Source organism: Oncorhynchus kisutch, linkage group LG14 (genome assembly GCF_002021735.2).
Source record: "Oncorhynchus kisutch isolate 150728-3 linkage group LG14, Okis_V2, whole genome shotgun sequence".
Lineage (NCBI taxonomy): Eukaryota > Metazoa > Chordata > Actinopteri > Salmoniformes > Salmonidae > Oncorhynchus > Oncorhynchus kisutch.
In genome coordinates, this window is record NC_034187.2 from 25,465,880 (window position 1) to 25,493,521 (window position 27,642).

General features: G+C 42.8%; 3 protein-coding genes across 5 annotated transcripts in view; 2 read left to right on the plus strand and 1 right to left on the minus strand.

The window, feature by feature from the left end:
- The window catches only part of mnat1 (MNAT1 component of CDK activating kinase), a 55,509-nt gene extending 43,155 nt beyond the window's left edge, over positions 1–12,354 (minus strand). Inside the window, exons 1-7 of one of the 3 annotated variants that reach the window (XM_020501248.2) lie at positions 12,236–12,354; positions 10,475–10,565; positions 6,135–6,287; positions 5,780–5,853; positions 5,207–5,310; positions 4,882–5,022; positions 1,122–1,250 (exon numbers count right to left, since the gene is read on the minus strand). In XM_020501248.2, coding sequence (XP_020356837.1) covers positions 1,122–1,250; positions 4,882–5,022; positions 5,207–5,310; positions 5,780–5,853; positions 6,135–6,287; positions 10,475–10,565; positions 12,236–12,245 — 702 coding nt within the window. In that variant the 5' untranslated portion in view covers positions 12,246–12,354. Of the gene's footprint in view, positions 1–1,121; positions 1,251–4,881; positions 5,023–5,206; positions 5,311–5,779; positions 5,854–6,134; positions 6,288–10,474; positions 10,566–10,672; positions 11,629–12,235 lie in introns of those variants that run through there. The other 2 variants (XM_020501249.2, XM_020501250.2) reach the window with 2 other exon arrangements.
- Positions 11,242–17,813, plus strand: six4a (SIX homeobox 4a). Its single transcript, XM_020501246.2, has 3 exons — positions 11,242–12,145; positions 13,949–14,628; positions 15,666–17,813. Exons 1-3 carry the CDS (start codon positions 11,418–11,420, stop codon positions 16,292–16,294), a joined length of 2,037 nt encoding a protein of 678 aa, XP_020356835.1. The 5' UTR covers positions 11,242–11,417; the 3' UTR covers positions 16,295–17,813.
- A 6,675-nt stretch (positions 17,814–24,488) lies between these two features.
- six1a (SIX homeobox 1a) lies at positions 24,489–26,628 on the plus strand. Its single transcript, XM_020501245.2, has 2 exons — positions 24,489–25,239; positions 25,961–26,628. The coding sequence occupies exons 1-2, from the start codon at positions 24,680–24,682 to the stop codon at positions 26,253–26,255; spliced, it is 855 nt and encodes a 284-aa protein (XP_020356834.1). The 5' UTR covers positions 24,489–24,679; the 3' UTR covers positions 26,256–26,628.
- The last annotated feature ends 1,014 nt before the right edge of the window (positions 26,629–27,642 follow it).

Consider the following 27,642-nt stretch of genomic DNA (forward strand, 5'->3'; position numbering starts at 1 on the left):
AGGAGAAAGAGGGGTAAAAGTGACTGGAAAAAGCCAGAGTCCGAGCCAAGAGCAACAGCATCTTACAACCTTCTCTCCATCAGCAAGTAGCACTTAATGCTGCATATCCAGTCAGTTAGAGAGAACCACATCCTCCTGAAGCCAGCCATACTGGAGCAACTCTTTTTCCAACGGTGGAGGAAGACTGGACGGTGGTCATGTCTTTGGGTTTAAATGGATATCAAATAAACTCATGGTACAAATATATTGCCCAGAGGATTACCCATGCTAGCTGGGCTGATGAGACAGAATAAAAGGTTTCTAGATTCTGCAAGCAAAACTAGTATATAGGTATGCGAGTGTGTGTGGAGAAAGACAGCTGGACAGAGAGAGACTTCACAATTCTGTCACGGATTTGGGACTAGTTGAGCACTAAGACAAGATTTCTCCCACGCAACATTGCACCCTGGGAAGCCAGCCACACCTCCCATATGGGCTTGTGGAGAGAAAGGTGGGGGGATATCGCTTTATCTCGTCATGGTATAATGAAAATAAACTAGTGTGAAGGAAAACATAGCCGTTGCCAAATGGAAGGAGGCCTCAACAGCTACCCCGAACAACAAAGCTGACAACTCAACAAAACACAAATGAGCCCTCATTCTGTCTCTGAGAGCTGCAGGTAGGAATGTGATGAAACTATGGATGAGATGAGGGCTTGTTCCCACACCAGGCAGAGAAGCGCACTAAGGGATTGGACACAGTGCACTGCAGCAACACTCTCCTTCAGGGGCTCCTCAACCATTAGCATGAAGCTAAATCTAAACTGACCACCACTGTAATATGCTAACAATGAATTAGCATTTACCTAAATGGCAGTGTGTGTGCCCCATTAAGCTAGCCAGCATTGGGCTCTATTTAAGTATGCTAACAATGCGTTACTTGAGTGAAATCATGCAGGCAGAGTGTTCGTATGACCTTATCATGCTTTAAAGCTAGCTAAAATAGGCCGACCTAGGGTGCATGCTGGACTTTCATTAGCATTTCTGTGTGGGTGCTGTTTGTATGCTAACAATGCGGTAGGCTTAAAGCATCCTTCACAGTCAGGACAGTCAGCGTGTTTACATGTGGCGTGCGGTACTCACCATAGGGATGCCGGTGGAGAAGATGGTAGTTTTGACCACCTGTTTCTGCTTCTCAATCTGGGTCTCCAGCTGGGCAGCCCGGTCCTTGTGTTGGGCCAGCAGGATGGTGGCGGGGACATGAGAGCGCTCCTGGAGGGGAACATACAAATACAGGTATGAATATATCATCATATTTCTGTGTGTGTGCGCATTTTCAAAAACCACTGACTAGCCATGATCTAGCCTCAAGCAAAACCTGTATTTAAGCCAAGTAAAAGATGGGAGGAGATTCAAAGACTGGCACCTGTAAATGAGATGTGTAACTTGGGAACCTCGGAGTTTACAATATCAATCACACACATCTCCCTATAACTGCACAACTAAGAAACCAAGGTGCTCTGAGGCTAGTCATTAAATTATTAATGCAGGCCAAGTTAAAAACAGTAGTATTATGTCGCTCTGCGCCATCTTTACCTCCAAAAAGATAATGCATGGTGTTCAGATGAAGCAGGACGTTATTGTCGAGGTATACACGCGGTATGGACAGAACTGGGAGTGTTTTCATCACTAGGCAGGAAGGAAAGTGTGGCGCAGAATAATTAACAGCTGGAGGTGATCAACCGATGTATCCTTATCAGGATCTATTGCAAACACGATCAGTCTATAATGATCGTTTGTGCATGTGTGTGTGTGTGTGTGTGTGTGACCCCGACCCTCAGAGATTGCTAGTGTAAATGCCAACACACAGCAGCATGTCCCCGGGAGCTGACTGCTCATCTCCCAACAGACGAGGCCCAGTGTTTAAACAAACAAACAGCTCAAACTGCTATCTGTGATCGCGCTTTACCTGGCAGCTCTTCAGGGACAATCCCTTCCACAGCCTGTTGCTAAATAACAGCTTTGCACACTTGGCATTCTCTCAACCAGCTTCCTGAGGTAGTCAACTTGAATGCATTTCAATTAACAGGAGTGCCTTGTTAAGAGTTCATTTGTGGAATTTCTTTCCTTCTTAATGTGTTTGAGCCAAACAATTGTGTTGTGACAAGGTAGGGGTGGTATACATAAGATTAGAGGTCGACCAATTAAATCGTAATGGCCGATTTAATTAGGGCCAATTTCAAGTTTTCATAACAATCGGAAATTGGTATTTTTGGACACAGACTTGGCCTATTTTTATTTATTTTTTTACACCTTTATTTAACTAGGCAAGTCAGTTAAACACATTCTTATTTTCAATGACAGCCTAGGAACGGTGGGTTAACTGCCTCGTTCAGGGGCAGAATGAAAGATTTTTACCTTGTCAGCTCAGGGGATTCAATCTTGCAACCTTACAGTTAAGTCCACCGCTCTAACCACCTGATTACATTGCACTCCACGAGGACACTGCCTGTTACGTGAATGCCAAGGTAAGTTGCTAGCTAGCATTAAACTTATCTTATAAAAAACAATCAATTGTAATCACTAGTTAACTACACACTTGATACTTGGGGCGGCAGGGTAGCCTAGTGGTTAGAGCGTTGGGCTAGCGTTGGGCAAGTAACTGGAAGGTTGCAAGTTCAAACCCCCGAGCTGACAAGGTACAAATCTGTTGTTCTGCCCCTGAACAGGCAGTTAACCCACTGTTCCTAGGCCGTCATTGAAAATAAGAATTTGTTCTTAACTGACTTGCCTAGTTAAATAAAGGTAAAAAAAATAAAAAATAAAAAAAATATTATCTAGCGTGTCCTACGTTGCATATAATCTGACTGAGCATACAAGTATCTAAGTATCTGACTGAGCGGTGGTAGGCAGAAACAGGCGCGTAAACATTCATTCAAACAGCACTTTCGTGCGTTTTGCCAGCAGCTCTTCATTGTGCGTCAAGCATTGCGCTGTTTATGACTTCAAGCCTATCAACTCCTGAGATGAGGCTGGTGTAACCGATGTGAAATGGCTAGCTAGTTAGCGCGCACTAATAGTGCTTCAAACATCACTTGCTCTGAGCCTGTGGTTGTTTCCCTTGCTCTGCATGGGTAACGCTGCTTCGAGTGTGGCTGTTGTCGATGTTTTCCTGGTTCGAACGAGGAGAGGGACGGAAGCTATACTGTTACACTGGCAATACTAAAGTGCCTATAAGAACATCCAATAGTCAAAGGTTAATGAAATACAAATGGTATAGTCGGAAACAGTCCTATAATTCCTATAATAACTACAACCTAAAACTTCTTACCTGGGAATATTGAAGACTCATGTTAAAAGGAACCACCAGCTTTCATATGTTCTCATGTTCTGAGCAAGGAACTTAAACGTTAGCTTTCTTACATGGCACATATTGCACTTTTACCTTCAACACTTTTCCAACACGTTATTATTTAAACCAAATTGAACATGTTTCATTATTTATTTGATTTATTTATTTTATTGATATATTATATTAAGTTAAAATAAGTGTAAATTCAGTATTGTTGTAATTGTCATTATTACAAATAAATAAATAAAAATCAGCTGATTAATCAGTATCAGCTTTTTTTGGTCCTCCAATAATTGGTATCGGCGTTGAAAAATCAGAATCGGTCGACCTCTACATAAGAGCCCTATTTGGTAAAAGACCAAGTCCATATTATGGCAAGAACAGCTCAAATAAGCAAAGAGAAACAACAGTCAATCATAACTTTAAGACATGAAGGTCATTCAAAATTGAACATTTTCAGAACTTTGAAAGTTTCTTCAAGTGCAGTCGCAAACACCAAGTAGAATGATGAAATTAGCTCTCATGAGGACCGCCACAGGAAAGGAAGACCCAGAGTTCTCTGCTGCAGAGGATAAGTTCATGAGTTACAAGCCTCAGATTGCAGCCCAAATAAATGCTTCAGAGTTCAAGTAACAGACCCATCTCAACATCAACTGTTCAGAGGAGACTACGTGAACCAGGCCTTCATGGTCAAATTGCTGCAAAGAAACACTACTAAAAGGACACCAATAAGAAGAAGAGACTTGCTTGGGCCAAGAAACGCAAGCAATGGACATTAGACCGGTGGAAATCTGTCCTTTGGTCTGATGAGTCCAAATTTGATGGTTCCAACCGCTGTGTCTTTGTGAGATGCAGAGTAGGTGAATGGATGATCTTCGCATGCGTGTTTCCTACTGTGAAGCATGGAGGAGGAGGTGTGATGGTGCTTTGCTGGTGACACTGTCAGTGATTTATTTAGAATTCAAGGCACACTTAACCAGCATGGCAACCACAGGATTCTGCAGAGATACGCCATCCCATCTGGTTTGCTCTATCATTTGTTTTTCAACAGGACAATGACCCAACACACCTCCAGACTGTATAAGGGCTATTTGACCAAGAAGGTGAGTGATGGAGTGCTGCATCAGATTACCTGGCCTTCACAATCACCCGACCTCAACCTAATTGAGATGGTTTGGGATGAGTTGGACCGCAGAGTGAAGGAAAAGCAGCCAACAAGTGCTCAGCATATGTGGGAACTCCTTCAAGACGGTTGGAAAAGCATTCCAGGTGAAGCTGGTTGAGAAAATGCCAAGCGTGTGCAAAGCTGTCAAAGGCAAAGGGTAGCTACTTTGAAGAATATAAAATATATTGTTTAAAAAAAGTGGTTACTACATGATTCCATGTGTGTTATTTCATAGTTCTAATGTCTTAAAGAAAAACCCTTGAATGAGTAGGTGTGTCCAAACTTTTGACTGGTACTGTATGTCACCTGATTGTTTTCTCTATTTGCCTGTGTGGTGCTATGTGGCAATCTGTGTTTATTAGTGTGTGTGTGTATGTATGTCTCACCAGTTCATCCAGTAGAGCCTGCTTGCTCTTCCTCTTAGCCTGTAACTGTCTCTGTTCTTCCTGCAGAGTCTCCAGCCTGCGCTGCTCATTCCCCTGCTGCTCCAACAGCAGCAGCTCCTCCAACTCCTCCTGCTCTCGAGTCTGACAAAGAGAGGGAGAGGAGTCGGAGAGAAAACAATCAATATCATAGTAGACAGAGTATTGCAGAGGAGGAGACAGAGGTTCAGAGAGGAAGCTTGACCATTTAGTACAACAGAATAATGCATAAGCGATGCGTTTCACCAGGCAAAGCAGAGTGAGTCAGTGTGGGGTTACAGGTACCCACCAGCTTGGCCTTGTTCTTCTGAATGATGTCTCTATTCTCTCTCTGGTAAGCCTCCATGATCTGTTTGGTCCCCTCCACCTCTAGGTTGTTGGTCAGGTTATAGACTGGAGAGAAGGGAGCAGGGCAGCCCTCTATCAACATACTAGCATGGACTTCACTTCAAATTATTTAGGACTGATACTGGAAATCGGATTTGGCACAAGCTGAATTATGATGTTGCAAAGCATCTGACTAGATACTTATTTAATCAAAACGCATTGAATCAAGGTTTAATGTTGAAATTGTATATATATCCCTATTTAAAATAAACAATAGAAACACATAGGGTTTGCCAGTGCATTTCTCTAAAAGTAATTAGCCATGTTTCTGACGATGTAAGCATAGGGGACAGTAGGAGAGGTACAACACATTGTCACAGTGCAAACACCATCTGACAGAAATCTGTGAGAATTGGCACAGAGAGACTGGTGTGTCTCTGACCCTGGCACTGAAGCCTGTAAAACATCAACATCCAGAGGCAAGGCCAGATCAATCAGGCTACACCCTTCCCTCTCTCCCCCCGCCTCCTCTCACCGATCTCCTCCACTCGCTCCAAGTAGTCATTGTATTCTCTCAAGTTGGAGAAGTCAAAGTCTCTCTTGTTGTAACTGAGGGAGAAAGCAAAGAGTTATTATATGCATTAGGCTTAATGCTTGTTTACAGACATTGCATTGAAACAGCAGAGCTAAAGATGAGGGATGGATGGAATAGGAGGGGCTGAGAGGAAAAAGTATGGCAGGGAAAGAGCTTTCCTATTCGAGCAAACCCTGGGGGGGCCATTGTCTACAAAACAAACAGCATCATGACAATGACAAAGGCAGCTTAAGGAGAGGGAGGAGTGGGCTGAACACACAGAGACACACCCTTCTCCCCCGTGCCCCTCACTCACATCTTGAGCACCTTCTTACGGATCTCCACCTCCTTGTCGACGGCAGGGTCTTCAAAGAGCTGCACACGGAAGTTACTCTTCCTCAGGGGCGTGTCGCACTGCACACAGTTCCCCGAGCCGCGCACAAACAGCATGTCCACACAGCTCTCACATCTGAGAGGAGACAGAGACAGACATAGTAAACCAGCCTTTTCCCATACTTGGTCCTCGGGACTACGCAGCTGATTCAAATTATCAAAGCTTAATGATGAATTGATTATTTGAATAGCTTGTGTAGTGTTAGGGCAAAAAAACGAAAGTGGCAAACACACACAGCTGTAGAGGAAACTATATTATATGGAGCATGCATGTCAACTACTGCCTACTGTATGTGCATGTCTAATGCACTTTTCCTTAGCAAAGGCCTGGTGGTATATTTCAATTTGATATTTTGTCTGTCTGAGTTATCAGCCTCACAGCACGTGATAATGGCCATCTTGTATTTTTACAGTAGGAATCATGAATGGAATGTTGATTTACACCCCCCCCCCCCAGTTCAAAGGAACTGCATAGGATATAGAATCTAGTTCAGCAATGTACCCACAGCTCCTCTCATCACTAAACCATTTCAAATTCCACTGATCCTGAAGTTCCCTAAAAAGCTCTGGGTTCTTTCAACATTGTCAGGATTGTAATCATTTTTAAAATGACCTTGAAAGTGCTCTAGCAATTGACCTAATATGAATTAAATCAAAACAATTGCAAAACAGTTATAGTAGATTTAGGCTAAATTACGTTAGGCTAGATATGAATACGTCATAAGGCATTATGAACTGCATCGATAAAGAAAGTCTAACCACATGACTACTATTGTTGCATGATACACAAATCCCATCTCATCATTAAGTCAATTTTGACCAAAAGGAAAGCATTCCAATGCAGCAGGTTCTATCCTCCACAAACCATCAGGACAACACAGCCATAGCAACGACCAAAGCCAACTTTTGAACCGAGCAACACTTACTAATCAATCACACCTTTGAGCAGATAGGCGTTTGTCCATGAAGACAATGGAAAAGGCCTTAATTCTTCCCTAAGTAGGCGGCAGGAGAGGCGAGCAGGGGGGGCTGAATAAACATTTGCACAGTCCACTCTTAATTAAGTCTCTGAGAAGCTTTATTCCACTGGAATTCACCTTCTGTAGGCTTCCTGCTCCTAGCTGCCCACCTTCAAAAGCAAGCCCCAACATCTGGTTTCCAAATGGCCACATCTAGGGTGACTACTGCCTTTTTCACCCCCAAAATGTTGTTGCTTATTCAATGTGATGAAATTCTAGAGGAAATCATCTTGTGTCTCCATGTTTTTTTTATTTGTTTCCAAAGTCACATTGCTTTCAAAACTTCTTTAGAACGCAAGTCCTTCCGGCCAAGTTGCAGTAAACTCTTTTCACCTCATCAGCAAGATTCTCAATTAAAAAGCAGTTATGGGAGAAACTGCAGAAACTACAGGGCTTTGCCTGTTTACATATCAGATATGGATCAAACAAAGCAAACCTGCCAAAAGATAATTAACACCAAAACACCCTCTAGTATAGAACAGAGCTCACAAAACATTCACAAATAGGCCTAGTGTTCAACAACCACTGGATTTAGCACAAAAACATAGATGAAACAAAAATTATCCTATACGTGGTTGGTCCCCAGGACCATGAGAGCGCCTTCTGATCAAGTGCAGCCCAGTGGGGGCAGATGTTCACTGTGGCCCCAGGCTACAGGAGATGTATAGGCCAGGCCATATGGAGGTAGAAGGGGGAGGGGTGTTGCTTGTTTCCACAGGCCCACAAAGAGCCCATTCATCAGGCAGGGCCAGGAGTGGGGCATAGCTTGCCCCCTGCCCCATAAATGGACCACACAACAGACCCTCCACAGGGGAAATCCTGTGTAATTCTAGAGCGAAGAGGTGAAGCTATGAGAAGATTTAAGGGAGGAGACTTTCAAAGTGAACTTGCCATCTTTAGGCTAGCCATCTGTATAGGACCCTCTTTCTGATTGTGCCTTTCTCCTGCTTCTGGGCATAAGGGCTTGGGAGAGACCATATGTCTAGCATCATACACACAGTTTCTCTGGCATATGCTCTCTCTCTCTGTTTCCTTCTCTCCCAAGGCTATTCTCACTGCAGCAAAGTGGTGAGTGAGCCCTGCACCCCCAGCCCTCACCTGTCCTGTTCAGAGCTCCTGGCTCATCATATCTCTCCCATCTGCAGCTGTCAGCAGGTCAGGGGGAGGTAAACAGGGGCCTGGCAGGGCAAAAACAACCCCCCCCCCCCCCCCCCCCCCCCCCACCACAACCCAAGTGCCAGTGACATTGCCTGCCTGCCTCCCTCCTCCTCCTCTACGGTAGAGAAGGTAAGTACAACACAGCCACATAGGGGCTAGTTCACCCGCTTCTCCCATGAAGCCCTCTCCATGCTCTGGACTGGGCCTAGGCCCAGACAGGAGATCCCTTTGTGTAGTAATCACCTATAGTAATCATCAAACAATGCTAACCTGCTGTGATGCCACTTTCCTGCCTGTGACACCCACCACCTGCAGAGCCACAGCCAGAAAACACTGGGACACTTGATTGGCTCTTAAAACTAAATGGGAAGAGGAATTTCATAAATTACAATGTACATTATCAAGCATGGGAAAGAGTAAAACTTCCTAAATTAGTTTTGATTAAACTACGCCGATCTGCCCTCGAATGGGTAGGTGGCTGACAGACACACAAGAACCTAGCCTCCACCTGCAGAAGCATCCCTATCACACCTTCCTCAATCTCTACATAAACACCCTAATGTACCTGGCCCACCGTCATCTGTGCTGTACCCAGTCCCTGTTTCCAAATGCCAAAGGACATAGGCCCTGCATCATGGTGTGTAGGTAATAAATAACATAAGGCCAGTGTTACTGGCGACGGGGACACTAAATGTGCTGCTGTGTGATTTAAATTTAGACACATGGTGGAGCGGTTACATATAGCGTGTGGGACGGCCTACACCGGAATGGCTTCATAGAGTTGTCAGCAAGACTCTCTCCCCAGTGCAGATAAGACCTTGCCACAGTTTGACAAACCGTCAGTCAGACCAACGGACAGACAGGAAGATAAACTGGTCGGCACAGGATATTTTTGTTTCTTCAATTTCATTCAAACATAGACAATGTGTTGATTATGATTCACTATGAAACTTTTGTCAAGTTTAGGCTCTTTTGTGACAGATCAAATTTGGTTCTGGGTTCCAAGATAGCATAAATATTGTGCATCAACAATAGCACACCAAACCTTGAAATCATGAGTTATCAAATGACCAGCAGTCAGGACAGTCAAAAACAATTACCAACGTGTGTGGTTGCAGTTTCCTAGCAGCACCCAAATAATCTGGTAAACAGTTCTTAAGAGCACCATTAAGGTGAACAGAGCTAGGGAAGGGTGATCCTCTAAATTGCTTTATTGCAAAGTTATTTACATTTTAGATAGAACAGAAGCCCTTACATTTCAGATAGAACAGAAGCCCTGAGTTATGAGTGTGCTGACTTGATGACGAAGCACAGCCACTTCCTGATGGTACGGATAATAAACAAACAGGGTCAAGCATATGCGCCAACAGACACCAGCATTTTCCTCACCCACTGTCACTGCATAACAACACCCATAAAAATCAACCCGTCTCCTCTCCTTCATCAGGGAGACTGGGAGGATGTCTGGGCTTACAAACAGGGGATGTAATTGAGGACAGCTTTCTTGCCATCTTTTTATTGAACTTCCATAGAGACTGAGGCAGTACATCAACCTGAGTTGATAGCTATATGGTTACGTTTCAGTATCACATGTTCTTGCAATAAAAATAAACAACAAGCCAGCGTTGTCTATTTAAGTGATTAATGCCCGAGAAGCCAGTTTTTGGAGGATATATTGGCACGGGTGTTAAGCCAGAGACGAAAACATTTACTTGTGCATTCTGTACAACTTGTAATCAAGACACGCTGAGACAAGGGGAAGTGTTTATGTTGCAGATAGAAAGGGATGAAAAACAAACATCGTGCACCTAAAAAAGGTCATAGTTCTTCACTTTCAGCTTTGCTAGCTACATCGTAACGCCAACAGATTAAACTCCACGAGTTGAGTTTAGTCGACTAGCTTAACGAACGTTACATAGCAGAAGTACCACTAGCTAACATTGCATTTTATATTCCTTGTTGTAATGGTCTGGCTAAATAACATATTTAACGGGTTGAAAACCTGCAGCTATATCTGTGAAGCTAGCTCGCTCAGGACACTGCTGGGCTTGCTAGCTAGTTAGCATGAATGGATAACGTTACTCACAGCGTGTGGCCACAAACATTCACCATCAGTTTCAGGGAAGGATTCCTGTATTTCGTTGTCTTGCATCTCGGACACCCTTGGTCGTCCATCTCTACAAAGCACAGTAATGAGAGAAAATAGAACTAAAATTAACTAGCCAGCTAGCTAATAAGTTAGCAATCTTTCTTGACAGTTCGCTCAAGTGGTCAAATGTGTCACCTTCAAATAGTCCCGATAAGAACGTCGCTGGTAAGAACGCTTCCTAGTTAATGGTTCCTCAAAGTGCGTCGCACAAAGTGGACAAATGCAACATAGTGATAAATATTGTTATTGTCCAATGATTACAAGAAAAAACTCACACACACGAACATTTCAGAATTCCACAATGTTTAGGCCTACCGGTATTTCAAAAATGTAACTCATTAGCCTAACTTTCATCAGTTCACTTTTTTACATTAATCGAAGGTGGAATTGAAGGCAAAATGGCAAGGGTAGGCTTTCATCTCACCGAAAATGTATTTCTTTCGCTAAAAGGGGCAGTCCATTGTCACATAGCTCAGTTGGTGCAATCAAAAAAGAATATGCCATAATGCAGGCAAGATGGATAGTCTTTTCCGCTCCCATAACAAAATCCCAAACACATTCACCTTGTACAGGTAAGCCTCTGAAATACTGTACGTCATGTCTGAGTGACAGATGCAAACCAAACACTCGTCTTTGAATCGTGGTCGCTCCTCCCTGGTATAGCCCGTCGTAGCCAATTGGGTGACTCTCAGACAGACCCCAATGCCCCTTCTTGCTACAGTTCCCGCAGAGTAAAAAACACATTGGAACTAAAGGGGAGAGCTATCCATTTACAGCTGCTGCCAGACATTCGATCGTGTTCGCATGGCGAGGGGGTAACCTGATCGGCTGAAGGCTTGCCGAAACCAGGGAGGAGTGACTTACAAGGAAGGCTTGAAAAATGTCTTCTTCTTCAGGAGAAGTCACAATTTCAAATAACATCAAGAAGGAAAATGTGAAGACGGACAAGCGAGATTGCATCAAGCTTCTAGCGCTGGAAACCGCGGAGTTGTCTATGGAGCGCGCAACTTCGAACACTGATGCAGTCCACAGTGAACTTCTGGTGAGCGCGGCTTCCTCGCTGGCATTCTCCCCGGAGCAAGTGGCGTGTGTCTGCGAGGCTTTGCAGCAGGGAGGCAATGTGGACCGGCTGGCCAGGTTTTTATGGTCCTTACCACAGAGTGACCTGCTACGTGGCAACGAAAGCATCCTGAAAGCCCAAGCTCTTGTCGCTTTTCATCAAGCTCGGTACCAGGAGCTCTACAGTGTTTTGGAGAACCACAACTTCAGTCCATTCAATCACTCCTCGCTGCAAGACCTCTGGTATAAGGCACGGTACACCGAGGCAGAGAAAGCGCGGGGGAGACCCCTGGGCGCCGTGGATAAATATCGCCTGCGGAGAAAGTACCCACTACCCCGGACTATCTGGGACGGGGAAGAGACAGTATACTGCTTCAAAGAGAGGTCCCGCAACGCGCTGAAGGATCTATACAAGCAGAATAGATATCCCTCTCCAGCCGAGAAAAGAAACCTCGCTAAAATCACCGGACTCTCCTTGACGCAGGTCAGCAACTGGTTCAAAAACAGGAGACAGAGGGACAGAAACCCGTCCGAAGCACAATCAAAAAGGTGAGAAAATAATCCGTTTGATTGCTTGATTTTACGCAAATGGCACAGTGTGCATAATAGTTTAAGAAATTAAACTCATAAATTCATTACCAGGAGTCATTTTGAGAGATTATTGCTGGCAAGGTCGAGCAGGCTTGCCTTGTATGGTACATGCACACCTGACTGAAGCCTCTGACTATTGCATGGTAATCGCTCATAGAGCTTGGTGTGCGAGTTGACAGCGTAAATCATTAACATTATAATATAGGCACAAAAAAATTGTGCAGGGTAGCTTACACGCCGCTAATGTTTTGAAATATGAGGCTGTTGCCATCCAGATCAGGTTTCATTTGCGTGTTAGGGCACTAAGAGCATGGACCCCAGTCCAACATAAGCCCACTCTATTCTAAATATAACTTTTATACTCTAAATTGTGTTATAAATAAGTTGCTTTTATAGATGTAGCCTATACATATGAATAGTCTCAGTTCGTGTGTTAGGGTTCACAATTAACTGAATCCAATTCTCACCACATAAATCACTTTGGCAATTTTCTTTCCCTCTTATCAAACCAGGGGAATTAGAACACCTCCCCTTCATTAGAAAATCCCCCAGACAGATATTATTCCCTTCTTTTTATGTTTTCTTCTCGCGCGCACCTGGTGGAGGTGACCTCTTACCCACCCTGCAGACATTGGTTGAATCAACGTTGTTTTCACGTAATTTCAACGGAATTACAATGAACCAGCGTGGAATAGACTTTGAATTGAGGTCTGTGCCCAGTGGGTACTCTCTCTCTCACCACAAACTTCCCCAAAATAATGCTATAAATTGATCAAAGGCATTTGTTTTTGCAATCCACTTTATTCCAGTTTGTGGGGGCCAATAATTATATTGCCAATGACTAAACATTATTGTGCTTTGAGTGACAAAATAAGTTATTATAAGCCTGAGCTAATTTATGGAGAAGATGAATAGGATTTATGCTTCTTCAATAATTGGCATGCAGGCCTTAGGACGATGAAGAATACGTTTCTCTTTAGTTCAGAGAGCACGTCTTTTTTGTAGCAAGTGAAATGCAGCTTTTTCAGTCACTCGCTCATGATGAAAAATACGATTCAGATGGCATTGTTCGATTTCCTAATATTTTACTAACATTATTAACTTAAAAAGTGAAGCTATGCAAACATAAAATAAAAAGAAGTTATATGCCAATGACCACATAAGAAAATACAAATAAAAGGTATTTGACCATGTGTTGTCACGCTGCGACCGCTTGCATTTGTCACCCCGGAATTTATTACGCCAAATGGTAGACCTGAATGAGTATAACTAAAGGAGGGCTATAATCCAATTTACTCTCCATGGGGTAAAACGTTTTGTAGTCGACTTTCCTCATGTTTGAGAGATCTCCATTGATCGCCACTGCCCACAAATATTGTGTGCCAATAAAATTATATAGCCTGTGTAATGTGGTTGTATCATTGTTTTCATAGGCTAAGAGAGTTGAGGTATGGACAAAGTTGCTTTGACATATCAGCCATATTTCTTTGTATGCAAATAATGTCTTTCTATGGTTATTTCGGTTTCAAAATCTGTCTGTCACTCACTCTGTCAGTAGTAAGACTCAACCTGTGCACTCACCAATGACAACAACATAAGTCAAACCAGTAGGACAACTTACTTCGCTGAGCTCAATTCTTCCTCACACAATTCCATCATTAAAGTCTACCAAGATTTAAGAAGAGGACATATTTTCTTCAGACAGTCCCTGAGCTGCTTTCAATGTCTCACTCTCTTCTTCCCCCTGCATTTTTTCCACAGTGAATCTGATGGCAACCACAGCACAGAGGATGAGTCTAGTAAAGGGCAGGGGGAGCTCTCTCCATGCCCCCTCTCCAATTCATCTGACGGGACGATAACCCATGGGGTCCTCCCCCTGCAGACAGGGTCTCTGGACAGTGGTGTAATCATCCAACAGATTGGAGACATCAAGATACCCCCTGGATCCAGCAGCGAGGTGCTCTTCAACGGAAACCTAGTGACAAGTAACCCCTCCACTGTCTTCCATAACGGTGGCTCGTCTTACCTCCAGGCCCCCAGCAACATCCTGTTCAATGGGCTCAACCTGGGCATCCAGCCCTTGGCCTTCAACTCCCTGCGGCCCTCTGGGGGGGTCTTGATGGGGGGCTCTGGTGTGGACATGCAGATGCAGGCAGGCCAGGAGAAGGGGCTGGGCGGCTCCAGTGTGGACTACGCCTCCTATTCTGGCTGTGTAAACGGAGCAGAGGTGAAGCTGGAGGGGGTTTACAGCATGGCAGCTCAAAACGGCGGCTCGTCTGTCCTCACGTTCAGCTCGTCTTCAGGGGCGCTCCAGCTAGGCGGTTACAGTCTGGTCCACGTGCCCAGCGGCGTATCCAACGGCGAAGGGACGTCACTGCTCAACAGCAACTTGGGTCTTCCTCCTCTGCAGCTCCCCTCTGACTCCTCATCACTCTCACAAGGTGGGTTGACTTTACCTCATATCTGTCTATGTGGTGGTGTGTGTATCAGGGGGTGTTGGGAAAGGCAGAAGACACATTTCCCTTCTAACCAATGGACAACAATGTTGTATTTTATTATATTCTACATTGAAAACAAAAAATCCACATTGAAGTTTTGCTGGAAGCAGTTTCCGAGGTATTGGTGACAACTAATGACTGTTCTATATATAGTATTATAGCATTTTAGGTGCTCTTCCAACTGCTAATAGAGAAAGAGAGAGTGCATTACAGTAAAATGGTGGTGGTTGACCCTAACCTTTCAAACATCTAAAATATTAGAGCAACTTAACCCCGCTCCCCTGAAAAAAAAATTGAGTCTTGGGTTGAAATGGAAATGGGTGTAGTCACCAGCTTTGTTATGCATTCAATATGTCTGAGCTGTCTTAGCAGATGCTTTTTACTACACTGCAATGAGTTGGGGCTGGATGCAAAGGCCACACACAGACATATTTTCTTGTGTGGTGATATATAGTGGTCCTGGAAAATTATAGAGATGAATGGAACACAGGTTCTGAAGTCATCATCAGTCATCATCACTGCACACTCCTGACCTCAGGGGGAGAGAGGAGGATAATCTGTTTAAGACAATCACAGGACTGAAAAAACGTACTAACGAGGAGAGAGTCATTACAGCACTTAATTTGACACAAAGCAGAGAACTCATACCAGGACAACAGGAAAGTAAAATGGAAAGAAAAAAGCCTTCTTATTGGCCCCTAGCAGGCTTTTACAGCAATACGACTCTCCTGGGTCTCACAGGGCCAGCTTCCAAAACCAGGAGTTGTGAGAGAGACACAGCAGAGATTTCAGATGGAATTCTGTTGCAAGTTAGAGTAAGAGTGAGGGACAGTAAGAGTGAAGCCAAAGATTTACAGAACTATGTTATAGTCAAGGAGGAGAGGATGTTATAGTGGTTCAGAGATTAGAATATAAAGTACTGTTAGATGAAGGAAGTATAAAATGTTTAGTCTTAATAATCTGTCATTTGAATATCCCAGGTACAATCCAAATGAACAATGTAGCAGTCAGTTCTTCTAGTGAGGACTCCTACCACCACCAGCACCATCAGGACAAGCTGGCCATGGCCCCCATGCACCCCAGCACGGTGCTCTACAGCATGGGCAACACTGGACAGACCTCCATCAAGAAGGAGCCCCTGGAGGGTGGTGGGGGTGGAGGGGTGTACTCCTACCACCATGGCCTTCACCTGGACCCCAGTGGGCAGCTCAGCTACTCCTCAGACCCACTAACCTCAGAGGAGGTCCCCTCCAGCCGGGGCTCCTCCTCTGACGTAACCACCGTCAGCTCCTCCAGTCCAGAGCCTGAGGTCTACACCAGCCTCACCGTCAGCACCCCTCTGATGGCCCAAACAGACCCTAACGGACACCAACTCCAGCCTGGGGAGTACCTCAGGGGCCACAACCCACAACCTGTCCCCTCCTCACACCTTCTGGGCCCTGGCATGAACAACAACTACATGTCTGTGTCGGAGAGTAAGGTGGACGCTAGTGGCGGTGGGGTGAATGAGATGGTGCGGGTCATGTGTGGGGAAATGGATCCGGGGGAGGAGAAGGAGCTGGCCAAATTACAGACAGTGCAGATGGACGAGGACATGGTTGACGTTTAACCTGTAACCTATGACCTTTCATAAGCACTCATATCTGCCCAAGCAGTGATGTGGTGAATCTTTTTACTCTTTTTTTTTACCATTAATTTCCTCTAACTGTTAAATTATTTGCTAATGTTGTGTTCATTTTACCTTACAATAAACTCTATTCAGATACAAACCCCTTGGATTGGCACCATGAAGTCATCCTAATTAAATATTTTAAAATCCCCCGATCTTTCCTCTATGCCTTGCAGAAAGGCATGACTAGCTGTTATTTTCGAAGTCCCTTGCATGCATTTGAACCACATTTGAAGTGTGCATTTTTTTTAAGACAACACCTGCTACTTCCTGTTGAGTGGACTTGATCTGCAGAACAGGTGTTGGAATGGCCCTGGTCATGTGACCAGGATGTTCCTCCAAACTAAGTGCATCATCTGAGTGAAACCAAAAAGGTAATTTAGTAGGGGCAGGGGTAGCGTCTCTGTGAAAAGGTTCATTAAAACCACTAACGCTGCACTGAAAACCACACATGAAACCACATACGAATAACAGGAAACCACTGTGCACAGCAGTTGCGGATTTATGCAATTTAGTCCTTCAATAAGAAATGAATGTACATTTCTGCCTCGTAAAATGTCAGACTTCAAATGGGTGGCAGGTAGCCTCAAGGTTAGAGCGTTGGGCAAATAACCGATCCGGTTTGAATCCTGGGGCTGACAATGTGAAAATTCTGTCTCTATGCCTTTGAGCAAGGCACTTAACCCCAGGGGCGCTGGACAATGGTGACCCTGGTCGTGACCCCACTCCCTGTGGGTGTCTCTGGGGAGTTGGGATATGCAAGAACCACATTTCCATTACACACACGTGTAACAGGACAAATATAAGACTCCCCCAAATTATTATTATTATTCACTGACCTCTCCCAATTTGCACTATAGCATCAAAACATAAGATTGTAGCTTCAAAGAACATACTTTGTCCTCTGGAGGAAACATTAGCAAATCAATACTGTGACATTTGTTATGTGTAAAACATATTTCAAGCTTCAATCATTATTGGAGACAGGGTGGGGGCCTAAAAGGGCTGTTACACAGTCCAGTCTGTGTCTAAATGAACATAGTAAAACCTCTATATGCTGTTTGGCAACAGTATGTCCCATCATTCATTTCTAAATGTCTCTTAAACTGTCTCTGTGAAAAAATACATCCAAAATATTTTTCTACAAAGTAAGACCGGCGTGCCTGTTCGTGTGTTTGTATGAGAAACTGGGAGGGGGGTATTGTGTTTGATGGAGGAGAACCACATGCAGTCTGATGTGTTTTATATGGAGAGGGATTTCTATTGTGTCCCTTATCATGGCAAACTGAGTTAACAATATTAGAATGTCTTACTACTAGTGCCTTTTACTTTTAATTGTTATTTGTAAATACGATTGACTGTGGCTAACACGTTCTCTACACTTTATGATTGATGTGTAGGTGCAGAGTGTGACACATGCAATGCATTAATGGGTTGCTGATAAAGCTTAGCTATTCCACCTTGGGTAATTTCCTGGTTTTGTCAGATAGGGGCATAAGGAAGACATATCCTGTTATATTAATGTAGATAGTAAGTGGACATCATCAGTCAACAAATACATGTGGAGCACACAGACACACAACACAAAACCATTATATGCCATGACCAGCAGATGTCATTTACACATAACAGTAAGACAGTAAGACACAGATCCATGTACATAGAGTGGCCAGTACATTTTTCTTTGTCAGGTTCCATGACCTAAACCCCCATTCAGAGTAGTGCTATGAACAGACTGCAAACTGACATAAAGATGACATTACAGAACAACTATGTCTACTTGCTCTGATGTCACATACCAAAAATGAGCCATAGGCATATGGTAAAAACAGATTGTTTTTTATTTGATCTTGAACTGTACATTTGTAATCTCAAATGATCTGGATGTATTTTTTTAAATCTACATACTTCATTAAAAGTTTATATTTATAAAAATATAAAACTGTTACACTTTTTCCAAATTTTTTCTCGATTCATTTTTGATTAAACATGTGAGTTGGGTTCGTGTTTAATGTTATGTCTACAGTGGACCTAAATTCTCGAGACAGGAAGCATATATCTTCTATATATTTAAAAGACTTAAAAAGCCAAACTCTGTGAGGATAGGGGTATAACAGTCGTGCCCTAATCCAACAAGCCTACAACCTCGCTCTGCAAACCTGCAGTGATCATTTGCACATGCCTGGCAACCTGGAGTTCATTAGCCCTCCTTTTCTCATCTCAGCCCCCGTAATTCAAATAAACAGCAATGAGATTTCCAGAGGTACTGCTCTTAGGGGTGGGGGGTCTACAGCTCCAAAACACCCTGTCCCAGGGCCCTCTCCCTGGGCTAACCCAGAGCAAGCCCTGCCTGGCTCACTCAGCCAACCCACAAGTGGACGAATGAGTCTGAAGTACTGTCATTCACAAGCACTGTGTGTCTGTACAGAGAAAGCCTGAACTGCTCACATGGCTTAGGGGGATTTTGCATTATCTTCCACCCAATTCTGATTCACTCCATCGGATCCCAAGTAAGGCTAAGTAAGATAGTGTGTGTGTGGGGGGGGGGGGGGGGGGGGGTAGATGGGCAAATTATAGTGGTTTAGAGACCGAACTATTGGCCTTATGCTCTTTGTGGATCCTTTTTATGGGTTCTATGCAGATGACCCAAATAAACAGAAGGTGTTTGTCTCTGCTCACTCAATGGTGATGAGGCCCGGACAGAGACGGGGGAGAGAGTGGGAGAAAAGGAGCTGGAGAGGCAGGTTGCTGGTGTATGGTTACCTGTGCACAGGTGACCTTGCCACAGGCATTGGATTAGCTGATTGTTAGGTATCAGGTAACGCCTCCTGTAATATTGAAGAAGGCTTTGTTGAAGCCCTGAACAATGTCCCATTGGCAATGGGAGCCCATGTTCTGTTGGTCTCACGGGGTGGGGCCCCCAGAAAGCTCGAAATTGCACATTTTTATTGTGTCTGTAGAATAGGAAAAAAATGAACACCACACTCAGTCCATTTTATGGAAGACTAAACATTATTTTGACATTTTATTTTAATTACAGTAGCCTACAAGGCAACCTTGTTAGATGTATTGCATATTTTATTTTTCCATAAATATTTCACTTTAAAATTACACACTTGTTTGTGTAAAATGCATCCTGCAGCTATCGTTTACGATCAAGTACACTCCAATCCAACGACATAATGTTACCAAAAAGTAGAAGAAAAAATATGTAGGCCTATAATTTTTTCCGCAATTTAAAACGTGCACTGTAAAACATGCAAGGGCGAGCAGTAAAAGAAGGGAAACCCCCCAGAACCGAGGCCTTATTAAAAACGGTGACCTCTGATCTCTTGGATAGTTTCAAAGATGACATTTAATGCGGTGCAGCAGACTGCAAGCCATATGTAACATGACCTGGGGAGCGCGGTACTGCGCTGATCCACGTCCCACTCACTAATGAGAGGCCAGGGGTCGCTGGGTGCCGCACAGCTCCAACAGACCCACCACCAATACTTTCCCCACTGATATTCATTTGTTGATTCCGAAAGAGAGAAGTAAATAAATGAAAGTAAAGTTAGTAAATATATGTAAAATTATGCATCATTGGTGAAAACGGGCATTCTACGGCGTTTACGATGTGAGATATGTCTGTGCGTAAAATCCATTGGGAATGACAGAGGTTAGGCTAGTTGTTTTCACCATCAAAACTACAACGCAGTTTTTAACTTCGACTTCAGATAATAGAGTTATCAGGCGTGAGAAAATATCTGCACATGTTCAGTCCATCATCCACAATCAAAGAGAAGGGGAAAGGTGCGACCTGGGGCGATTTAATGGTCGGTTCTGCACTATAAGGGCAACGAATAACATATGCGTGAAAACGGTCCAAACGTGCACTAGTAAACGTCCCCTGATTACACGTGCCCGTGTGTTTCCATCCATCTCTATATCTCTCTCTTTCTCCCCCTCACTCTCACACACACACACACACACACACACACACACACACACGTTGTTCGCCACTGAACAGTAATATGTTGAGAGAGAGGCAACAGCTGGGATGCCGCATCATCTCCACACCACACGGGTCAGATGGTATTTCCCAGAGAAACACACCACTTTGTAACAGGAGCGACGCAGATAAGACTCATATGACTATTGAGGAGTTAGACTTCGTCTCAAAGCCATTAAAGCATGACAGCTTCTTTCGCCATGCCGAATGTCACCTGCCCAATATATGTTTTATTAGTTGTGTTTCCAACACTCACAGACATTTTAAATTCATTTAAAATATAATTTAGCACATTGACACTGAAGATAAGCTACTCTCCAAGTAGCCTAATTCAACGGAGGCTTCGTTTTAGGCATTGTGAATATATCACATCTCGATCTGTACATAAGGCAATTGGATTGTCGTTTATAAGCTGGCGCCCCCTCCCTGCCAATAACCTTACACGTTGTCTGAAACCAATGGTTTCAAATGGTTTAGAAAATAAGGACAACACGACAAAACATTGTGGTTATTTTAATAACACAACTCGTACAGGCCTACGGGTTAAGCCTCTTAATCGAATGATATTTTAACAAGCGTGTTTACTGACCTGCTGTATAATAACCTTTCGTAGCCTATGCGCTGGCCCTGCGAGGAAAGTGAGCCGTAATGATTTTGATTGGGGGTGACCGCAGTGCTCTTATAAAATGCATAATTTTCTAACATGATAGGATCCTATGTTACGATGATAATTGCGGCTGCAATTTGATTTACTAATTCATGTCAACGGTTGTGTTTTGAGAAAGCAGTAACTAATTCGGAGAATTGCACTAAAAGTGATGAATAGGCTTGTATTTTTACTATATATGCCCTATGTAGGGCTGAGCCTATAGGCCATTACAAACTAACAGAATCTATATCAAATCCAAGTCGTGGTAATTAATGAATCACATATTTTCGTCACAGGTGAGGGAGTTAAATGATCAATTATATATTTAAAAAATAACAATAATACAAGATTGTCGTTTATACAGACACGACATTTGCCTAAGCCTATATTGGGTTATAAAAATATAGACAATCTAAAACAGATTTGATGTAACCTAACAAGATACATGTTTGTTTAAGAATGCTTGTTGCATACTTTGCATAGTTTGAATATATATAGGCCTATGCAACGAATTGTACGAGGTGGCAAATATTATAGGCCCACTTTTTAATTGAAAAACGTTTTACAGCCATTATTAGGCCTGGGCTATAGGTCTATGTCTCGAACTATTTTGATTTATCCAAGTAGGCTGGATATCTTAAGGAAAGCCACTGGACTACATGCATTCCATATTTTTCAGCCAATTTGAACAGTATCAGCATTGTTCCATTCAACAGCTGAAATAGCAGTTTTGATTTAGCGAAACCCATCTGCTAGCCTATTGTTTGTGTTAAGCCTGCTTTGCTGGACTTTCATAATTTTACTCTCTCCCCTTTTAATGAAGAAAAGGCTTCACTCACAAAACGCCACATATAGACGGTTTGATATGAAATATGGTGACGTTTTTATGAAGTGCTTTATGTTTTTGTGGCTCGGTTTCTTTCTCCCTCTCGTTGTGTGCAGAGACGTGGCCAGTCGTCATCGTTTCTCATGGGCATTGGAGGGGTGTCCACATCTTGAAATAATCACGACCTGAGATCGAGCACGTCCCCCTGGCTTCTCCGGTTAAAGGAGGAGGCGCGGCGCAATGTGGTAGAGATATTAGAGAAACCTGCGAGTGGCTCATTTGCTGGTGCATGGGGTTAGAGAACTGAACGGAGCGCACCCCATAGGTAGGCCTAATGTCGAGGACCGGCAGGCCAACCGCACATTATGCACCTTTTTTAAAATGCAAAATGATGGGCCCTTTGTTTTCGATTGTAGCCTATCCCACATTAATTCATAACTTATTGTACTGTCTGATTTGCATGGCAGAATGCACATCTCTTAAACGACGTTAGGCTACTTGGGATGCTCGTTTGATTTTGTTTTCCTTTATAATCAGTACAACTGGGAAGGTCGAGCAATTATATCTCCTCATCAGGAGGCAGTTATGTTGAGATCATAAAACGTTCTCAGCAAAGCTTTGAGTCTTAAACTTCATTCATTGCATACCCTTGTAAATTAGATTGTATGATGGAAGGTTCATTTACAAAAAGTGCACCTAAGTCAATATTATAATATTTATGGTAATAGGCATTATTTCCAGACTGATTAAGTACGAGGTAGCCTACAGTTTGTTTTTGCAGGTGTCTGCGACCACAAAAACAATTGATAAAACCAACGCTCGATTAAACCTTAACTGGCAGTGGTGTATGGAATACCAAATATGTTACCAGTAAATTAGACTATATTTCATTAGCAATATCACATATTGGTTAAATATGTAGCCTATAGGACAGCAGAAATAATATTGGCTGCCCTCGAAATGCTCCTTTCGGGTGTCTAGTTCTCAACGTGTTGCCCGAGAGTCACGTTGCAAAACCTGGGAAAGATAAGGAATTTGATCTATCCTTCAAAATAACGACTCAACGACCAAGAGCCTGTGACTCACATCACTAATGTACTAATGGATAGGTGTTATGTTTCACGCCACAACATTGAGGACAGCAAGGGGAAAGACGATTTCCAAGAAAATAACCTTGGGAGAGCCCGGAATATAAATGTACATCATTTCCTAGAAATATAAAGTTTTCACACCATAATAAATTAACAATTAGTGCAATATAGTAGGCCAGTCTAAAATTGACTAATGCGAATTGAAACGAAACAACATAAAAAAACAGATATAACAGAATATCCTAATGATTAAATATAAGCCTAATGATGTAGGCAAGGCTTTTGGAAATTGAAAGAATTAGACAAGTTGCAAAAAAACTCAAATACATAAATTATCGATGTACATTTCCATCAATGTGCTAACACATTTTTAGGTTCAGCCAGTCAGGTAGGCCTATGCATTGGTGCATAGAGAAGAGTCGAGTCACACCAGTAAAATATAATGCAATAGCCTACTTTAATACTGATGTACAAACTGAATAGCATAACGTTGGGTTTATTAGGGCTATTATTTGGACGTTAAATAAAAGGAGAGGAAATGTATTCCATAATCTATACCACATTATTATTTTTGGAAAATGTCCGTTGTAAACTCAGTGAAATAACGTGTAAGAATGCTACTATTCTACATTATAAGGTATAGGCCTATAGGTTTCTTTAATCAATAGACCATCATGCAATATTTACATACAGAGGCCTTTCAAATAACTATCCTAAGTTATTTTTGAAATAGGATAGCATTGGTGCTTTAAACCCATGCCAGTTTATTTACAATATCGTTACAATTTTGCACCCCACTGGGCATAGATGCCATTTATACGTCTAGGTATTATGTACATTTGGTTGTTTTCAACTAACGTGAATTAAACTTGAAATCAACAAAAAACTTTCACCATGTCATTGGATCTAAGTTAAAATGCCTGTATGTTGATGACTTTTTGCAACTCCAATAAGTGTTCCACGTTGATTCAACGTCATCACAAAGATTTTTGGGGTTAAATGACATAGAAACAACGTTGGTTCAACCAGTTTTTGCCCAGTGGGATGTTTCTTTACCTTTCTTTCCTATCTGAAAGCCCCAACCTTTGTGGCAGGCACTCATGACAAGTATAACTAGCATAAGAAGTTCTAAAATTATATCACCTCATAAAATAAACTACTTGTAATTAATAGACTATGAAAAATAGCAGGGAATTACACAATCTGCGTGCTATGAATGCGAATGCAAGATGAGGGGGGTTGACAGTGACAATAATGAATCATACATGGTGATGCAATAAATTACTTCAGCTATATCCATCGATCTCTTACTTAACTTCAAGCCCTGTCTGAAACTCTCCAAAAACATGGCGAGGACATGATAAAAATGCCCTTTAAGCGGTCTGTAATAATTGATTAGCATTTAGGTACCTCTGCTCCCTCCGCGAACGCTGGAGAGGAGTACAGGGTGAGGGGGGGGCTCCAATTTCAGCCCCTGACGTATTCCCTCCAGGGAGGAAACGGAGCTGCAAACTCAGTTCTGCTCGGCTGCCAGGGTATAGGGCAGTGGAAGAGCCAATCAACGAATCGCGCAGCGCTCTCTTTAAGCCTGACATATCTCCAACAGGAACAAATTGTCCCAACAATCAACATCCGAATCTCCCGTGCGCATCAGGGGTTGAGTGGATATTGCCCGGGCGGATTGTACAGGGTTCTGGAACACAATAACAGTGAAGAATATTTTGACTCTCATCATCCTTCTGGATTGGCCTTGGGACCGGACATCATGTCAATACTACCTTCGTTTGGGTTTACCCAGGAGCAAGTAGCCTGCGTCTGCGAGGTCCTGCAACAAGGAGGGAACCTGGAGAGGCTCGGTCGTTTTCTCTGGTCTCTCCCAGCGTGTGACCATCTCCACAAGAATGAAAGTGTACTGAAAGCAAAGGCGGTGGTCGCCTTCCACCGAGGGAACTTCAGAGAGCTATATAAGATCCTGGAGAGCCACCAGTTTTCCCCGCACAACCATCCCAAGCTGCAGCAGCTGTGGCTGAAAGCGCACTACGTGGAGGCGGAGAAATTGCGCGGCCGACCGCTTGGAGCCGTGGGGAAGTATAGGGTCCGCAGGAAATTCCCTCTGCCCCGCACGATCTGGGACGGCGAGGAGACCAGTTATTGCTTTAAGGAGAAGTCAAGGGGTGTTCTGAGAGAATGGTACACGCATAACCCCTATCCCTCCCCGCGAGAGAAAAGGGAGCTGGCCGAGGCCACGGGACTGACCACTACGCAGGTCAGCAATTGGTTCAAAAACAGACGCCAGAGAGACAGAGCCGCAGAAGCTAAAGAAAGGTATGCTTAGATCAAATAGTAAAATGTTGCCATATAGGCCTATAAGTTAATAGTAGAATATAATAAACGGAACATCATCACATGCGTAATCTCCCAGGTGGAATTTCGTTGAATAAATTCCCAACTTTCTAAATCATTTCCAGTGACATGTCCTTATGCTGATTTTTAGATGGCCCAAATAATATTAGAGTAAATGTATGCTGAATGATTTGTCCATTGTAAGTTAGAATTCATCCACAGTAAATTACATTTCCAACATTTAGTGTGATAACCCTAAACAAAGCCTATGGCCTGCAAACATTTGAAATGGAACCAATGACAGCCTATTGACTATCATTATTTCGATAGTGTTCTAAACATTTCTGGCATCTGAAGAAGTTATAGCTATTTAGATAATGTTACATATACAATTGGAGCTACAGGTCACGCGTTTAAGTCGTCAATATATGGAATCAGTATGATAAGATATATTATTCTAATGGGATCATTATAAGTATGTGACCAAAAGTTTACATTTTGCAATTGAAATGTACAAATAATTCAAACGGATTTAATATTTTCTAAATTGCATTCTCCTAAAGTTTAAACCAATATTGGATTGGATTGTTGTTGTCTTATTATTGAAATGTATGGCTTGTTTTTAGCCTATACGACTATAGATTCTGTAAACCTGTGTCCAAAAGGCCTTCATCACTAATTTTGACATGTCTTCCCTTCTCAGAGAGAACAGCGAAAACAATAACTCCGGCAACAACAAACAGAACCAGCTGTCTCCCCTCGACGGCGGCAAGTCGCTCATGTCCAGCTCGGAAGATGAGTTCTCTCCACCACAAAGCCCTGATCAGAACTCTTTGCTTTTGCTCCAGGGAAATATGAGTCACCCCGGCGTCTCCTCTTACCCTATGACCGGCCTCGGTGGCGCACAGCCGCTGCATGGAATGCACGGACACCCGCACCAACTCCAAGACTCGTTGCTGGGACCTCTAACGTCGAGCCTTGTTGATCTAGGCTCCTAAAGGCAAACTGATACTATCTTTGAAAAGACTGCTAACTCTACCAGATTGAATAGGCCTACATATATGAAATTAAACTGTGGTAACTTATAACTAGACTGACTTTTGTCTGTCGTTAAATTTGGTTACAACTATAACGCAATTCCTTTATGCGCTTATCCGATTTAGGAGGTACCCTCCTGCCCGTTAATGTACAATCAACCCCCTGTTACGAACTCTTAAGTCAACGAGACACTTAAACTGGACTGCCCTTTGCTTAATTTATGATATTTTTGTTCGGATTAAATGTATAGCAACTTCCTGCTATGGAAACTAAGAAACAACGTTTTCATTAGAATCATAATAATGAGTTTCCAATAAAACAAAAAAGAAGTCACATTTGTTTCATGTGTGTTATTTGTATATCCACTCAATAAAATAAATAGTATTATATATTCATATACTATATATTAATTCATTCCTCAAATATATTTAGGGCATGCAAAAAATATGGGCTAAATTCAACCAAAGCATATTGGTTAGGTTTTCCTCCATTTTGTAGCCTTGAGGCCTCTACAGTTACGCACAGCCATGGCAGGAAACAATAAAAAATAATATATGTTAAACTTTTGTAGACGGAGTTATTCGAAAAGAAAATGCTGTTACTTAGGCGTCAATGTCACTTGTCACTGCTCACTGACACCATGAGTGAGATAGTGAGGAATTGGTGTGTGTCACTCTGGATGAAGTTCTCTGTTCAACTCTCCGGACCAAAACGACATATTTAATATTTCGTGGAAATTGTTGCTTTAATTTTCACTCAATGTCGTGGGATTTCAGAGATGCTAAAGGCGTTGAAGCAATCCGGAATAACTAACGTTAGAAAACATCCGGATTGGGAACGTCTAAAATTTGGGCTCAAAATCTAATCGGTAAAAAGGGCCATGACATGAGGTATGCACAACAGAGCAGTTTTGTTGAGGATATTTAAAGCCATGTTTTGCCTAAGGCGAAGCCTAGTTCTCGCCCGTGGTCCATGAGCGCTGCGGATCATTACGTCTGTGTTGCAGTGTTTACTTTGCTCTCTCCAAGTGTTTGTTCTGTTGGTTCTGGGCCACGGGAAAGCCACACCATCGGTGAAAGGCGCGCTCACGCGATGATCTTACATGAATCTGTGGCCTATTAAGAAGAACAAATAGATGTATATTTTTGTAATATTTCATTCTTACACAGATACGTTCAACATCATGCACAAATGTTAGAATTACAATACAATTACTATTGAACCCTGGTATAACCCTGGTATCACTCTTGTTATAGTCTAAATGTCCTATAATAATTGTGGAAATTGAAAGGTTAATTATAACACCACCATCACCAACTAGAATAACAACAGTAGCTTAATCTGAAT

Coding starts and splice junctions, on each gene's coding strand:
- six4a (XM_020501246.2), top strand. CDS start 11,418: ATGTCTTCTTCTTCAGGAGAAGTCACAATTTCAAATAACATCAAGAAG. Junction 12,146..13,948: donor TCCGAAGCACAATCAAAAAG/GTGAGAAAATAA, acceptor TTTTTTCCACAG/TGAATCTGATGGCAACCACA. Junction 14,629..15,665: donor CTCCTCATCACTCTCACAAG/GTGGGTTGACTT, acceptor TGAATATCCCAG/GTACAATCCAAATGAACAAT.
- six1a (XM_020501245.2), top strand. CDS start 24,680: ATGTCAATACTACCTTCGTTTGGGTTTACCCAGGAGCAAGTAGCCTGC. Junction 25,240..25,960: donor GCCGCAGAAGCTAAAGAAAG/GTATGCTTAGAT, acceptor TTCCCTTCTCAG/AGAGAACAGCGAAAACAATA.